The 17,961-nt window shown below is 40.8% G+C and overlaps 1 protein-coding gene across 11 annotated transcripts in view; it reads right to left on the bottom strand.

The window, feature by feature from the left end:
* Positions 1–1,541: 1,541 nt before the first annotated feature.
* The window catches only part of APBB2 (amyloid beta precursor protein binding family B member 2), a 174,679-nt gene continuing 158,259 nt past the window's right edge, over positions 1,542–17,961 (bottom strand). For 9 of the 11 annotated variants that reach the window (XM_066631694.1, XM_066631689.1, XM_066631693.1 and 6 more), the window contains 6 exons: positions 16,214–16,328; positions 14,427–14,514; positions 13,467–13,550; positions 12,124–12,239; positions 8,594–8,773; positions 1,542–7,068 (listed from right to left, as the gene is read on the bottom strand). In XM_066631694.1, coding sequence (XP_066487791.1) covers positions 6,901–7,068; positions 8,594–8,773; positions 12,124–12,239; positions 13,467–13,550; positions 14,427–14,514; positions 16,214–16,328 — 751 coding nt within the window. In that variant the 3' untranslated portion in view covers positions 1,542–6,900. The remainder of the gene's footprint in view (positions 7,069–8,593; positions 8,774–12,123; positions 12,240–13,466; positions 13,551–14,426; positions 14,515–16,213; positions 16,329–17,961) is intronic. The other 2 variants (XM_066631692.1, XM_066631700.1) reach the window with 1 other exon arrangement.

Genomic DNA, 17,961 nt, shown 5'->3' with positions numbered 1-17,961 from the left:
GAAAAGAGGGGAATGAAGAGCTCCATGAATATTGATAACTTTGTCCCAGGAACAGGGGAATTAAGCATTCTGTTTACTGATCTGTTCCTTAGACAGATTCTCCCCTTTCTTTGGGACTTCTTGCAGTATCTCAGTGCAGTTTTTACACCAGTATTCATAGGCAGTGCTGAAGGCAGTTCATTCCAAGGAGAAAATAGGCAGGCAATTTCTTAAATTATTGAAAAGAATTTGGAAGGATGGAAGATGAAATTAGCTTTTTTTCTTCAGCTCTTAACAGCTGCAGTGGATGTTTCTAACAAGAGTACATGAGAAGCTTGCTCAGGTATTCTTGCAGCAAGGTGTCAAAGTAATCAGCCTAAATGTGGAAGTGCTGTGATGGAATTAATGACAGGTCTTGGGGTCAGGAGTTGGGCAAGGCCCTTCCTGGCTGGACTAACCCTAGTACCTTCATTCAGGGGGAGTAATAGCACCAAAGTGCTATTGGGATGGGGGAGGTTATGTGGAACTCAATACAGGCTCCGTCCCAAGGCTCAACAACAACTTAGTACCAGCATTTATCTCAGTGGGCAGCTATACTGCTGTTGTCTACCTCTCACATTTTGAAGGGGTAGATTCCATCTCTAAATGCATTTTGTAAAAAGATCACTATTAATATTAGGGCAGTGGTTGTCAAAACATTTTAGCACTCGGACCCACTTTTTAGAATGACAATCAGTCAGGGCCCACAGGAAGTAATGTCATTGCTGGAAGTGAAATCAAGCAGAAATATTTAACACCCCTCTGTTCAACAAAATCAAATTGAATTAAGTAAATTAAGTTTACCTTAAGTTAAACAATTTATTTAAAATAAAGAACTAACCCCCAATCAGTTGCTGATTGGTTTAAAAAAAAAAATCCCCAAACATCGCAAAGGCTTCAATCCTATCCACACTTATCTGGGAGTAACCCCTCTATACTACAAAATCAAATTGAATTAAGTAAGTTTACCTTAAGTTAAAAAATTTATTTAAAATCAAGAACCATTCATTCCAGGGTACCCAAAGGGCTGAACTGGAGAGCAATGTGTACAGTTAGGTACTGTAGGCTGAGACTGGGTTCACACGTGATCTATGGCATGCCAGGTACTAGAGAAAATTGAAAAAATGTGACACTTTAATTTGCAGTTATGAAGATTCTCATACCAGCTAATGATTTTCTTCAAACTGAGCATATATGGGTGCTTGCAAAGTTTTTTTTACTATTTCAAAATCTTGTCATGATCCACCAAAAATCAGCTTGTGACCCAGTGGTGGATCCCAACCAACAGTTTAGGAAACACTGCACTAACAAAATTGGTGGGAGAGGCTGCTATAACCCACTCATTCAACTACTGCTGCATCAACCAATACTTCAAATTTGTGTTCTCAACTGGTGTCAGCCTGGCAGAAATGCTTGTAGCAATCATAGCTTTGGTCCTTGACCTCAGAAAAGAGCGTAACTGTTTCAGTTCTCTATTGAGAAAAGGACTAATCTACAAGTATTCAGACAAATGAGACAAGCACTTAATGCAGCTAAATTTATTCTTGCAACAGATTACATTTAAATGTGTAAAAAGTGGACAATGGTGCAAAAAACGTTTTTAGTTTTAAAATCAACTACTTCACTTAATACTGAGAGCTCTTGCTGATAAACTGTGGGTGTATTTCCTCTTTTGAAGATAGTAATAAAAATCAAACCTACTTCTGTTCACTCACACCTCTCCCTCAGAATAACTATGCCTGCCCAAGAAAGGAGCTAACGATGTTTCTAGAGGCTGAGCCTGTATGACTGTAAGATATAAATAGCACTTCTTCACATGTAATCTGGATTTGATACCCATCATTCACGAGGCTCAGACCTCTTTAAAAAAAATTATTAAAAACTTGAAAAAACTGCAAATACTTAATTTTTCAAGTTTTGTTTTGCTCAGATAGGAAAAGCCCATCTCCCCTCTTTCCATTCTTTTATTTAGAGTAGTTCCACACACAAGTTTATCACTAAGAACTCCTTGTAATAGAAGTAGGATTGATGCCACTTCATGCAATTTGCCCTTCCTCTTGTAGGTGGTTCTTCATCTTTATGAAATAAGTATTTTTAAAGAAATAGTAACTGGTTTATATAACTGAGGCAATAAGCAGCATCAAATAACTGCTGTGGGTTGGGGTTCAAAAAAAAGAAAAGCTTTAAGCTATCACAAATGACTGATTAACAATCTCCTTCCTTCCTACAACGGAGTACATGAATGAGGTGGCCTGTGAGAGCAGCATCTAACTTGCTATTTGCATTTAAAAAATAATAGAAGTTAGCTTTACACATTATTTTGCCATTTTCTTCTACATAATCAATTAAAAAGGTGACTACAAATAATTACAAAAATCCTCTGTCTTTAGGCAACCTATAGTACACTGAGATTACTTAGCACTGGATATATTTGCAAGGTCGCATCCAGTAATAAAGATAATATGTCAACATAATTGAAGAATATTTCAGTAAAAATAGAATAAATAAAATAAAAATATTTAAAGCGTATTTAACAGGTTAATCAAAAAAAAGTCATGAAACATCCAAGGCATAGTGAACATGGCTGCCTTGTAAGATATAAAGAATGCATAGATAACAGAAGTGTCACTACAATATTAAGTAAAGTCATTGGCATCTCTTCACACTCAACCCATACATACATTTTGGCCATGGTAGAAAAAAGTGGTTTTTATGTTAAGAATTGCCTTGTTGGATCAGACCAGATGGCTCATTGAGTTCAACTTTCTGTTTCTAACAGTGGCCAATCTTGATGCAAGCAGGACATGAAAGCAATGTTTTTCCCCGCTGGTTTGTCCTCAGTATCTGGTATTCGGAGGAAGACTTCCTCTGTACATGGAGGTTCATAAACAATGTTCAGATGAGTAAGTTTTCTGGATGTATGTAACATTTTAAGGAATGGGGATGCTACTCTCAGCCAGTGAAATCTCAAATGCTGAGACTCAAAACAAACTTCAAACAGCTGCAGTATTAACTCATTTCTGCCCAGCCCACAGGTGTACACATTTGATTCCTGCTGTGTATAGGCACCACTGGGCAGAAATGGCTTAAAGCTCCCAACATGGCAACTAATCAAGACTACTAGGAAATGAAACAATCCTTCTCAATGCTTTCAGCAGGCATGTCCAACTTCCTTTTATTGCATTTCCTGCTGAACATGCAGAGGTTGCAGTCCAGAACACAAACTGAGAGTTGAGTGCTACAAATTAAGGTTTCTTATGGGAGTTTAAATAGCTAAAATTATGGGCACAGCCATATAATACAGAGAGATGACCTATATTATACAATGATTTACTGATCTGTTTAGAGGAGCACAGGTGCTCTTAGCTGGCATGCAGTTTCTGAAAATGGGAAGGACAAGAAAGGGATATCTCTTCAAGAAGTAAGGATGGGCATAAGGATGGCTAAGAAAAGCCTTGGCATTTGCCTGCTTTGAAACATACAATGTGTGTCATTTCTGAAATTATAACCGAAGGTAATCCCTACACCGCTTTTGCATAGGTACTGCTGTTTGTAACTACAGAAATAAAAAGGGGTTGCCTAAAATGCATCTTATGGATAGACTCAATTCTCGCTGTTAACCTGAAGTATATACCTCTTAAAATGGAGGAAGACCATTATACCAGCGTTAAGTTCGGTTTTCAGATTTCAAAAATTGTCAGCTAGTTCCCACATGTATGTATATTACAAGCCATCAAATGAAAAACAAGCAGCTTGAATGTGTGAACTCACCCACACTGCTCCTCTGTTTACTTAAGTGATGTGGCTTGGTGACTCATTCAAAGATGCAAGTCACTACTTAGTGCTGCAGTCATCAAATGATAAGCATGTAAACTAGCCCTGTGCTGCCTTTGGATAAAGTAATAGCAAGTTAGCACAACTCTTGGCTCAGTAGCAGCTGCTCCTTGGAGAGGGAGTGAAGAGGCAGACACCAGGTTTGGTATATGTGGGGAAAATGGAAGTACCTGTGGATGCAGAGATGGAGGAAAGGTTTTCTAAGGCTGTTTGCACTGGACTGTTCCTAGCTGTTGCAGCCACTAGTATTACTCTCTAGTTCTTTTTCTTTTCTGACTCAATTTATTGCCCATGCTAATCTTTCTGTATGGAAGAGTACATACATCCTCATATGTTAAGAATCAGCATGTCTCTTGCTGTGTTTATTCATTCATTGGGGGGGGGGGGACGACACCCTGATTAGTCATAGCTTCAAAGGTGGCAAACTGCAGTTTTCCTAAGTGGAAGCAATATTTGTATAAGTAGTAAATGTGGAAGAGGGGACCTAACATCTTTCCACCCACCCACCCCCATCATTGACAGCGCTGGCCTTTTAAAAGTGCAACATTCAACTTACCCCTTTGTGCTACAGATGGTTGGAAAACTATGGGCTAGGTCACATGAGACTGCATGTTGCAGATGTGGCAGGGTAGGGAAGTGAGTCTTGGGCTCACCAACCTTTTCACTTAAACTTTTTTTTGTATGAACGGGCACTGATGTGATCCATCTACCCTTTTTTATGGTAGTCTCGGGACACAAGTAGAGTCACTCACACAGGAAATAATCTCTAGTTCATATTAGATGACTTTCTGTGCTATAGAGCAGGTATGCAAAGGCAAGCCTGGCATCCAAGCCCCTCTGAATACTTTCTGTACGAATGAACCAGTCCCACTTCTTCCACTGTGAGAAGGTATGAATGGCCATAGCATAAAGGGATTCTAAGGCTTTTCCTTTGGCAGCTGTGCTAGTGAAATTTGTGCTACATATTATATGAATCATAAACAGTACATTTCAAAAATATTAAAGAACCACCCAAAATAACATATAGCATAAGTATAATTGAAAGTTAGAAGGAATTAACATGTGGAACTTGTTGTGGAATCTGCACTAGGAAAAGTTTTACTTGGAATTTTGGTGCTCAGATTTAGTTGCATGAAACAAAATTTTTAATTCCTTTGTAATCAGTTGCATAAAACTCATTAGAGGAACATATAATTTCTTAGTTTAAAATGAAATCTAGTTCCTCCAAAGGCTGCAAATTAGGGTATTGCACATCAAAATTGTGTCTTTTTTTGTGCATACCTACAGCTACTCGCTCAGCACCCAAGCTCAGTGGGAGAAATGAAACAGGAGGACATAATGTGAACATCATGATTAAAATAAGGAAAAAAAATCTATGGATGCTTGCTAGGGCACCTAGTGCAACACTAATGGTAAGACAAGAAATGTATGAGTCTCTCTTATCCTTCTCATTGATGAAGGTTTTCTCAGGTTGGATCAATGAAATCCCATGACTGATGCACTGGCAATTCTACACCACTAGTCAAGTACCAAAGTTACATTTTTCAAGCACACAGGCCCTTTCTAGTATACAAATGCATTCATATTTGTAATGCAGAAAGGTCAGTGGCTTTTGATGTTATTTTTTTAAGCCTGATACACACATTTGCTTCCCAGTTGTATCAGGATTAAAAAACACAAAAGAATAGACCAGATTCTAAGGAAATGTAAGGGGCACTTGAGCCTTATTGTTAGCATGTTTTCATTTTCAAAATGAAAAGCCTATGCATCCTTCAGAACTGTTTCCTGAACTCTGAAATAGTGTTTAGAACTGAAAACAAAACAAAACAATTTCAAGACTGCCAAGGCCACTTCAGATATCATGGTTTCCCTCAGGAGCAGCACTTTCAGGCCAGAACAAGCACGCAAGCTATACAGAGATACTCTGTGACAGAGCTCTTGTATCTATGCGCACATTCCAGGCAGCATCCTAGCCTTGTAGAAGCACTGAAACAAACGTACAGGCTATTGCCACAAATTGTTTACACAAACATTGTTCAACAGAAGAACTACCTGTTTAGGAAACTGGATGCATCTGAAGTGAACCTAAGGGCCAAACTAGACTTAACATTTAAACACATCATTGTCTAGTTCAGGGCTTATATTTACTTTAAACAGTAGCTGCTTGGAGCTATTAAATTCTTTATTTCTATGTCACTTTCTTGCCCCAAATCCCCCCCCCCCATACAGTTTTTACAGGCCTCTGAAAGTCCCACTGCAGCAAACAGGGCATTCAGGGGGCCCCTAGAAGCTTGGGGAGATTTTTGGAAAATGGCACCAAAGGGTTAACACCCCCTACATTCTAGCTGCCAATTCAGATTGGGTTCCCACATGGTTATTTGTAAGTGAAAATAAGCTCCAATCTAGACAATATTTAACATCCTGCCCTAACTTGCACACAAAAGATGAAAAATGGTTACGATGGTGCAGAACATGGAAGATTGATTAATGAAGGTAGTTTTGTAAAACATATGTAAAAAGCTTGGTATTCGTACTACAGTAATACAGTGGTAACTAATACTTGGTATGCACTTCAGTTGTTTAAAATGAAGGCAAAGTGCTACAGGTTTTAAGGACTACATGTGACAAATCCAGCTCAGGATGACGGTGAGACTATCAATTGGGGCATGGTTCTCTCCAAGGACATTAGTATTAATTCAGTAGGAGTGATGTGCTGTGTTTTTTTCTTTGTGTATGGGTGAATTTAAGCAATGTTCATAATATTTACAGTTGGAAAACTGACGTCCCGCTTCTCATGGCGTGTAACTCACCACGCAAAAAAATTGGGAAAAAAATGAAAAAAAATTACTCATGCGTCTTTTCATATCACTTGATGGTGGCAAGAATGAAAGAACATGCTTGTCTAATATTTTTTGATAAGGGTAAATTCTCTGAAGACAAAGCATCACCAATTTAAACTGGAAGGCCAAAAATCAGTTCATCTTCTTTAGTGGGGCAACTGTATCTTCCGCTAGGCATTCCAAGAAACCTCATTTTCCCACAGGGCTGCTATGGTGTGTCAGAAACAGGGCGCTTCTGTTTCAAAGTGTCAATGAGGGACAGCACCCCTCGTTTTACATTAGTTGTGACTCTTCTGGTCATAGAGTCTGCAGGAGGTGGTGGTGGCCGGACTTTCTGTGAAGGAGGCCTGGCTACCAAGCATTTCTGATACCGCAGCTGCAAGAAAGCAAAGACGTTCATGTGACTCTGTACTTACAGCTTCATTGACGACATTCTGCTAAAGGCTAAAGCAGTGGTCTTCACCCTTTTTAGTGCCATGACCCCCAATACAAAATATATGTAAACAAACTATGAGATTGTTTATACACACACCACCAATCCCGCCCTCACCCGCCCCATTTCCCCCTACTTCTTTTATCTTCACAACAACCTTGTGAGGTAGCAGCCTGAGCAGGGCCTGCCTTAGAAGCTGCAGGGCAAAACAGTGAGAAGAGGCTGTGCAGGATTATAATCCTGAACTCAGTTTTGATAAGGCAGTACCATGTTAGGATTGGACCCAAGGCCTCTCTTGCACAGGCTTGCAAGGTTGCTGTGACTCCCCAAATGAGGCTTCATAACCCCACTGGGTTGTAACCCACTGGGTGAAGAACACTGTGCTAAAGTTATGTAGATATGCAGCACCCATCAAACCTTTACAAGTTTTTTATTTGCCTCTGAGCGGGAAGTCCTCCACAACTTGCAACCTGCCAAGCTAACAGCAGCCCACTCTTGGCAACTGTTTATAGATAAATGTCCTATTTGAAGCTTGATGTCCTATTTGAGCTATGTGCCTGTGTCTGCAGGTGGCTTTGTGGATTAAAAGATATGTAGGCCAGTCGTAAGGCATGACACCCAGAGAATAGGTCTTTCCCACAAATACAGTTTCATGGCTTCTACACTCAGTATGATGGTTGTTTTTTTTTTTAAAAAAACTACAATTCTGTTATACTGTGGATGACAACATTCATGCACACCAGTAAAAATCACTGTTTTTTTAAAACACTGATTAAAAATCACTGCAGTTTAGATGCTACATTAGAAGTCCTTTTAAATACAAGCAATCTTAGCTATCAGAAGATTTGTCATAAACCTTACATCTCCAAATCTAATATAATCTGATGTTATAGTGGTGGGATTGAATATTACCCTGTGCTGTTCATTCTCGTTTTAGTGCTAATATTGCCTTCTTTAGCCCAAGGGAGAAGCTGACAATTTTAAAGAATGATATCCACCAAACATTCTGGAAGCAGATGCTGCATAAACAGCACTGAAGCAGGGAATTCTGGTTGCTCTCATCAATCTTGTAATTTGTTCTTTTCATTGTCCCCTCTCTTCAGAGACCCATTGTTCTCTTATAAAAGAAGAGAAGCTTGTTTCCTTGCCTCTGATGCTACCACTTTGGCTTTCAGTCTGTGCACGTAGTATTTTAAGATATGCAGCATTAAACTATGAGGCAGGGAGAGTTGATGCCAATATTGAGAACAAATGTGTTAAATGTTAACATCTAAGTTCAGAACTGGAAAGAGTGATGGATTTAGCAGGGAAATTTGAAAAATCAACTAGAATTGCTCCAACTTACATGCAGCTTTGTGCTACACTAAAAACCACAAAATAAAAATTTGATAGGAATTTTAGCATACTGCTTTGTTTGAATTTTCTCCTATTTACACAAACTGTACTATGGGCATCTGCAGTCACTTACCATACAAGCAGCTTGAACAGCTTCTGATACATTGCCCGCGTTGGGGTCACACCAGAAGACATGGCATTCAAAATGCTGGTTCCCAGTATCCATAATGAAGGCAAACGTATGGACGTCTTTACCCACTCCCATAAAAGACAAGAACCGCACACGACATTCCACCACAATTTCCTCTTCATTCTAATTAGAGAGGAAGAATTCTTGTTACTACAATTCTGTTTTAGAGCTAGAGTTTAAACATCAGTCTGGGTGCAAATGTATTATGTGAATAAACACCAACTGCAAGCTAAGCAAACAAGCTTAAAGCAACCTTTCAAAGCAGATTGAAAAAATGGACTAAAGTAGTTGGCCTTGAGCACCCCTAGGATACCATTTATTTACTTAGGGCACAATCCAAACCTGCGCTGGAACAGGCAAGCCAGGAGACTTGTGCTGCATCCAACGCAGGTTTGTGGGCAGTAGCAGCTCAGCCAGAGGCAAGGGGAAACTCTTCCCCTTACCCCTGGGTAAGGGCTGCTGGCCCCAATGGGTCTCCTTGGACCTGTGCCACCTCTGGAGGCGGAGCAAGTCCAAGGAGAGCAGAGCGGCTTGAAGCCACTCCTCCACGGGAACGGGGGTTGGGATCCGGCATAACTGCCAGATCCCAGCCCCGCCTCTGGCTCCCCGCGTGTCTGCCCCCAGGGCTGCTCATTGCCCACCCCCCCTGCCCAGGAACGCCTCTCTCCCCCCACCTCCCTGCCCCCCTCCATGCCTACCTTTGCCACTTGTGTTGGTAAGGGCACACCGACACAAGCGGCTGCAGGGAAGCCAGTGCGGAGGCTCATGTCAGCCTCCACGCATCGGTGCATCTAGATGTGCCAACACGGCTTCCTTGTCAGGAGGCGCAAATGTGCTTTACGACACATTTGCGACCCTCCTGGGCCAGCCCAAGACTATGTTAGGATTGCGCCCTTAGTAACGTACTCCCTTTCCTAAAGCTCAAGATGACTTACAAAACTTAATACATAAAACACAGCATAAAATTATAAAATAAATTGTTAAAATCTAGATAATTAACCATACAGCAGGGTTATATAGCTTCATATACAAAAGAAGTATTTCTCCAGTACTTATTTTCTCTTTGAAAACTACCCATCTACAGAATGAAAACTTCTTTTATTTAAAAAGTCACCTTATATAAGTATTCCTATATGTATATGAGTAGTTACTATAATAACCAAAAACTTTTTATCTCTGGCAGCATAAAAAGGAAATCATAAATTTATAGATAAAACCTTCGCTTAAAGCAAACTGTGAGTCGGGACCCAATTTTTGGTGGGTTGTGAAACTGACAAGCTGATAGCTGACAAAGAAAATGTACTGAGCCCTATAGAAACCATGTGTATGGGCTACACATGCATGTTTACTTATGAGCAGGTGGCCACGCCTTAGTCCACTGAGAAAGAGAACGCAAGGCCACCAGAACAGTCCCGATTTGATGAACGTGGAGCTCAAACACACACTCCAGAAGACAGTCTCTTCCCCCCCCTCCCCAAGAGTAAGAAGGATAAAAACAGAGGCTTGAGTGACTGGTAAACTGAAGATTTTTTAAAAGCTTGTATAGCTAGGTGGGTCCTGAAGGAGTGTCATTTTAAAAAAAATGGGTCCAAGTGCTAAAAGGTTTGGGAACCAATGGCTTAAAGCAGTGCTTCCCAATGTTATTTCACTTGCGTACCCCTTGGCAGCTCACTTCCGTAAATTGTACCCTTCATATTAGGAAAATGCTTGTAATTAATATAGTTGCTGTTATTTCAGATTTACATGTTTACAACTACTGATCCATATCTGATAATACACAATTTGGTCACAAAAACTAGCAGTTGGTGGTGCTTTTGCAGCCAGCTAGTTGCCTTCCTTCCTGCCTTGCCAGCTCTGCAAGGCATTCTAATACAGACCTGTCTTTTCCTGCATTATTCAATTCTTTTTTGAGTACCCTTAAAGGTCCTGGCAAGTACCCCTGGGGGTACATGTACCCCAGACTGGGAACCACTGGCTTAAAGAACCTTTAGAGTGTTAAATGACATTTCTCATTCTGTAGGCTGTTTGCCAATGAAAATAATTGTCCAGCAGATATGAATACCAAACACTGCAGTCCCAGAGTCAGAGCTTTCAGTTCTGAAAACAATGATAACCTGAGTGGGGGGAATCGCCCAGCAGCAGATCACATGTTTCGCACAGAGAAGCTAGGAGGATCCGTCCCTGGTATCTCCCCTAAAAGGATCTCGGCAGTAGGACCATGAAAGTCATTATCCAAATAGTTAACAAAGGACAAGATGGACTAGTGGACACACAGCAACTCATAACTAAATATTACAAATTGGAGCAACCAAACAAAGTTGAACATGCTTAAAAACTCATTTAACCTACAAACTTTCAACTTTAAGGATCCTGGACCTTTAACAATTGTGTAGGAGAGAGAATTTCAGCAGGTACAGCTTGTTATCTGTGAGATGACAAGCTACCCCTGCTGAAATTCCCTCTTCTATACAATTGTTAAAGGTCCAGGATCCCTAAAGTTGAAAGTTTGCCACCTCTGATTTAAATGAAAGTCTATTACAAGGAATAACATGCAGTAACAACAAAGATTTTTTTATCACCTTGAAGACAAACACATCAATTTATGTGAACCAGAGTCCACATCTGTTGCATGAAGGGTTGTCCTCAGTCGACAGGTATGATACATTGGTATCAAGAAGAAAAGCTCAATTTGTGATGATGATTAAAAATTTTCAGCATCAGATTTTGGGTCTACTTACCCTTTTGTCTCAGAATAGACTGACCTTTTCTCTAGCATCTAGGTGCACATGGATCCCAGCCAACTGAGGCTAGCAATTCATATCTCTGGGGCAAGTAAGTCTGAAGCGGTCTCTAGCCTACAAAACCTTATGCTAAAATAAACATCCCTAAGCTGTTTTTGCTGCAACAGACTAACACGAGTATCCTTCTGGAAGTTGCTTTCATGTTAACATTTGTTACATCTGCAGTTTTTGTTATTTTTATAAAAGAGCAAATAGTGACATATGGCATAAATGAATGAGTGGAATACGTGATGAAGATCATGCACTATTTTTTTTTGCCAAATCTGTTCTGTTTCTGTGTATGGTGGCTTGTGCTTGTCTCCAACAGTAAATAAAAAGGAAGTTAAAAAAATTAAGCTCTTAATAAATAAAATGTATAATAAGTCCGAATTATAGTACCTGTTAAGACTGTGGATCCCAGACTTTTGAGAGGTCCTAGATTTATAAATGCTAAGGGGTGTGGGTATAATGGTGATTATAATGGCTATGATGGTGATTGGGTAGCAGTGCTTCCCCCCAAGTAGCAGCTTGTTTAACCCTTGATGTACATAGCCTAATCTGCCCTGTCAGTTTTGTGACCCAACAAAAATTTGCTCACGACCCACTGGTGGGTCCTGGACCCACAGTTTGGGAACCACTGTCTAAGATAGAAATCTATAGAAATATGTTTTCAGAGGTCAGGTTGTCCCTTACTCCTTCATTGATGACAGTCACAGTAGCATCAGCGACATTCATGGTGACAGGCATCCAATCTTCTCTGCTAGAGGAACCCATGAGACTTTCTATAGCACCATTCAGGGTGTCCATACCTGCAGTGGTATAGAAAGAGAGAGAACAAGATCACTAAGACAGAGTCAGCATGCTGCAGTGGATAGAAAGTTGGATCAATTGAAACTGTCACCCAAGGTTATTGAGAATAAATGGAACAGCACCCATATTTGCTGTTCTGAATTCTTTGAAGGCTTGGGTCATAGCTCAGTGGTGGAGAATGTGCGTTGCTCACACAAGGTCCCAGACTCCATCTCTGACATTTTCACGCACAGCAAGAAAGGATTGTCCCAGCTGGTGTTGACAGTACTGAGCAAGATGGACCAGTGATCTAATTCAGGAGAAGACAACTTTATATGTGGAACAGCGAAATGAAATACTAATTCTAATAATAATATTTAGGAGTGCTGGAGCTAAAAAAGAAACTATTACTACTGATCCAAAACGTAGTTATAAGAAAGAATTCTGTTTATCGTACCCAATCACATTTCTTAAGTAACTGGTGTGAAATCACAGATGAAGCAGCTGGCATTGCTCCTCTTTCTGTGCCAATCAACTTTTTCCATTTTTCATCTCACTTTTTGTGCCAAATTTAGCTTGGGCCTGATGAGCACACACTGAATGTGGGCCAGGTAATTCCCAAGAGTTGCTTTAAGATGTGCCTGGGGCACTGCTGCTGCTGCTTCTTCTTTTTTTAAACTTAGTGTATCAGGCCGTATCACAAACTGTATTTTTTAAAGCCCCAAATGCAACTTGCCACACAACATTGGAAGAAGAGGGCAGCTGTTTGAGAAATGCAAGCTCAAAAGTTCCATTGGGTGCATGGTTCTTTGGATCCTGGCCTTTGTGTTTGAGCAGATCTTGCATCAGCAGTCTATGTTGCCTCTTACACAGTACATCCTGAAATTTAACTTGATGCTTCATGTTGTGCATGCCCCTGCAGACTGACAGCAAACCTAGTACAAAATGGGACGTCACCAATTACATCACATAAAAACCACCCTCCGGACTCACTAAAAGAGATAAAAGCCAAGATCTAGAAACAGAATAACTATAATTAGAATGAATTAAAATGACACAAAGTCCTGGGCAGCAAGGTCTCGGCTGAAAAACATCCAGGCATGCTTTAACCACTATTCTCATCCTCCATCTTGTGAAGAACAGACAGAATTTAGCTCTTAGTTGCTGAGGGACATTTGAAGACTTCAAATGTATATTTTAGTATATACATATTTAGTATATTTTGTAGTAACAAAAATACTACATACCCACTGGTTTAGTGACAGGTAACATGCCCAAATACTGTACATGGAACTTCTGAACCAGCTCAGTCTTTGGTGTTGGGAAATCTACTGTACAGGAATAAAAATCAATTTCAGCTTAACATTCACAGCAGGCAAAACATTCTTTTCAATGACAGTAGAAAATAATTTATCAGGTAATTGATCTCTAGGGACACTATTATCGATCCCAATAAATCCAAGCACCTTCTACCTCATATTAAAAAGGATCTTAGCTGATTTCTGGGGAAATTAATGAAGAGAGTGCCATAACCCCCCATCCTTGTAATATATGAGGTTGTGTTCTAGTGTCACAATCTAAAGAAGCTTGCCGCAAAACTCATAGGATTATTATCAGATGTTGAGCCTCAGCTTGGTCACAGAGCACATGCAGCATAAATGTCCCAAGTTCAGTACTGAGCACTTCCAGCTAAAAGGATATAGGGAACCAGAGAAGATCCTGAATGGCCACTGCAAATTAGACTGTTTAATATTGTATACTGAATATATTCAAGCAGAAGTGTTGCTTTGTCTACAATGGATTCCTACAATGGATTTGTCTACAGTAAACTTCCTTGCCATTCACTTAATCAGAAACAAACTGAACAAGAAAATCAATTTGCAGGCGTGCCCCCATATCTGCGGGGCTCCATTCCTTGGATATACCCACGAATAAGGCGGACACTATAAAAATACAAGCCCCCACTCTGCAGAAAATACGATGTGCAGCCTGACCACTAGGAGTGTAATAGCCTGTAGGTTGTGTCTTCTGTTGAAGGAAGTGAAAGCAACTTAAAGACAGACAGACCCATGCTGGCTTCCTGACCATGTGAAAACAAAGGTGTTCCTGACCAAGGTGAAAACAAAGGCTGTGGAGTGTAATTCAAAGGAAATTTGAATTAAAATGGGAGATTGTGCAGTGAAAATAATATCCCAGCTATACAGTACCTTGTAGGGGAACATCGAGGGTGGCAGCTGTCCGCTCTTGTAATGAGCTGCAAGCCACAGCTTTGGCATTCTTCCGTTCAGCCATAATCTGGAGAGTGGCAATAATAACACAGCATTTTTCCCCAACATATTATAGTAGTGACTACAAGCAAAACATTACAACTCTGATCTTTAAAAGTCAAGAGTTCTCAACTTTATTGAACTCTATAGAGTCTGGTTATCAATATACATGCAAAGGATTGAGTCACATTTAAGCTTATTGGACACATTTAGGTGATCTAAATCAGCAGTATTAGCAATAACTGAAAAGCATTATTGGAAAAAAAAATAGAACTGAAATATTTTGCATTTCCTGCCCTTCCCCCCTCTACCCGAAGATGCTTAACATCTTTTATGGAATGCACTACAACAAGAAGGTTGACATATGAAACTTGTTTGCCATCTGGCACTCCGACAGCCTGATTCTTTGAGCTGCTACATGCTAAATACATCTTTAGGACTGCTGCAATGGCTCACTACAACTTGGTTCTGCAAGCTGAAACACAGGACCCCAGCATTGTACAGATGTCTGAGATTATGCTATTGGCACAGCAAGGACCATTGTGAACCTCTCTGGCAAAGCAGCTGAGCACAAAGTACTTTCCTTGCACTTAACATAAGAACAGCCCCACTGGATCAGGCCATAGGCCCATCTAGCCCAGCTTCCTGTACCTCACAGCGGCCCACCAAATGCCCCAGGGAGCACACCAGATAACAAGAGACCTGCATCCTGGTGCCCTCCCTTGCATCTGGCATTCTGACAAAGCCCATTTCTAAAATCAAGAAGTTGCACATACACATCATGGCTTGTAACCCATAATGGATTTTTCCTCCAGAAACTTGTCCAATCCCCTTTTAAAGGCATCCAGGCCAGATGCCATGACCACATCCTGTGGCAAGGAGTTCTTAAATGGGTCTGAGATTATCCATAGCAGAAATTATAATTGGAGCTGGTCTGTGGGCAACTCATGTGGCATCCAAAGAGCTTTTCTCTCCTTCCCACCCAAGCCAGCTATGTTGGCACAACATTACAATCCTTATTCTAATGCATCAGGCGGAAGAGCAGGACTGCCTGCTCCATTGGCCTCCCACAGGGTGTTGTGTCATTAGGTCAGTCCAAGCTGCCCTGGAGGCTGTAACAGAAATGCACATTTAAAATGTTTTTTAACCCCACTTTTTGATCCACATTCGATCTTCAAGATAGCTCACAGAAACACAACAGAATATAATTAGAGACTGGTGAAGGTTCAGACTGAACCATGCGGTTGAAGCCATTGCCTGTGGTTAGAAGTTGAACCCAGGAGGATCTAGAGTGGGCAAATGGTGAATAAGGTAAAGGTCAAGCACCCTCTCACTTGCTCTCAAACATTCCCTTCAGAAGTGGTTTCTCCTGTCCAAAAAGGCTCGTCAGACTATGCTAATATTTATGTGGAATATGCAGTACAATTATGTGGGGGTTTACTTCATATAGAAACATATTCACATTATTATAATTTCTCTGTGATTGCTGCAGCTATAACCAAGTGGAAGCCTAGCCTTCTTTGCCAGAGACAGCTTTGCCATGAAGCAAAGAGAAGTGGCTGGGTTTGCCCGTGTATTTTAAGCAAGGTTTGACTTGTGAGCAGGTGCAGCAGTAGGGGTGGGAGTAATGGAGGAAAGGCAGCAAATCCCAAATGGTACTGATTCTATGGAGCACTTGCTGCTGAAAGCCTCCTTCAGGAAGGAGGAATGAAAGAAACACAACTTGCCTTAGAACAGATTTCATGCAGGCTTGTGGCAATGGCTTTTGCTGGTGTGTCACATCGAAACACGTGGCATTTCAAAATTCTTGTTTCCTTGTCTCTCGCTACATAAGCAAAGTCCCTGTACAGACAAAATTAACTAGCATATTAGAATTAACATCATCCTGCATGCAAAAAGTGTTTTCAAGTACTTCTAAACAGTTAGAACACAATTTTGTCTTTGCCTGCCAGTGGTGACTGGCAGCTCCAGTGCCATGTTGCTGGGAGCCCTGAGGCAAGGTCCTGCATTCAAACTCCCCCCCTTCATGGTGACCCTTCATGATGTATGGGCTCTACCGCTGTCACTTGGGATCAGTTTCACTGGGAGTAATTCAGCTGGGTAGGCCCTCTGGTGGGCATGGAGCCAACACTTGATGCAACCTCCGCATAGATTTTTATGCCTGCCTGCTATAGGGAGTTGATCTCTTTTCTTCTCCTGACACTTCAGGTACCAGGTGCTTCCTGGCAGCGTGAGGCTGGCATGCATGTGCTAATGCTGGGCTTTCGAGGGTGGTTTAGAGGAAGAGGTCAGTTTGCCCCTCTCTTTACTAGGGTTCACATCTTCTCATAACCCTCGCAATCATACAATCAGAGGCACAATCTTCAGAGGCTAATGATGTCACTTCCCCAGCCCCAGCTTTTAGATCAGATGCATTTATTTCTCAGAAGCACCTATACTGTATTCCAGCCAACTCATTGACTCCAACTGTTGTAAACAAGTATATCGATTACTATTGTAGGTGTGAATGCCAAATCCTTTCACTTCAAAAACAAGATGGATGTGCGCATAACTGTTTGAACTTTACTTAGAATGTTGCTATATCTAATATGAACTCTTAAAAAAAAAACTACAAGTGCTCTTCATAGACACTCTTTTTTTGCAATTTAGTTTTGAATATTTACAAGACCAAGCCATTATAACTTTGCTGAAAAGCTTCCCTCTCATAAGGAAAAAAAAAAAATCATTGCCTGTTTGCCCTCCCCCAAAATTTGAAATGGTGTCCCTGCCTCCAAGTATCAATTGACCTCATGAAGGTCTGAGATGCTAATAGAAATATGAAGTGAAGCCATGATTCCATAACAGCAGCATATTAGATGGCAAACAGGTGGTACAAATTCTCATTCTAAAAAGTGGGTCCTGGTGCTAAAAGTTTCAGAGCCACAAACTTCCACAGGTCTTACATGTTTGAGTAACTGCTGGACATTACTGTGTCAGGCAAACCCTCTCTCTGCCTGTTCATGTTAAGGCCCATACAATATGTTCATTTTCTTGTAGACTCCACCAGCTCAGCTTTAACCGTGAACTTAAGATTCTGTTTATAAACAAAGTTACTTCTGAATCCTACTTCTTCAGGAAGACATGTTACATTAGGCACAAATGTTGGGGAAAAAACAACAGCCACCACTGAGCAACCATCTGCTACAAAATCATGCATCAACATTAGCAATCTAATGGGGATCTTTCCTTCCAGCAAGGGCTAGATGACAGGTTTTCAATAATCAAATCAAGAAGGCAGCTTAGGAAGATCTATCTTAGGAAGATCACAGTTCACACGGGTGTTTAAGATTGGGGCAGAAGTTCTTTTGGAATCCTGCTGGAGAGGGTCAACCTGCTCCACACCCTCCTGGGCTTCCAAATGCCCCTCTTTGTGTAAACTATCAGAGTTCCACTTTACACCTTTCCTATATTCCTTTCCTATATTATCCTTTCCTTT

This window comes from Tiliqua scincoides, chromosome 6 (genome assembly GCF_035046505.1).
Source record: "Tiliqua scincoides isolate rTilSci1 chromosome 6, rTilSci1.hap2, whole genome shotgun sequence".
Classification (NCBI taxonomy): Eukaryota; Metazoa; Chordata; class Lepidosauria; order Squamata; family Scincidae; genus Tiliqua; species Tiliqua scincoides.
The sequence above is the reverse complement of the archived record's forward strand: the minus strand, read 5'-3'. Positions and strand labels throughout refer to the sequence as shown.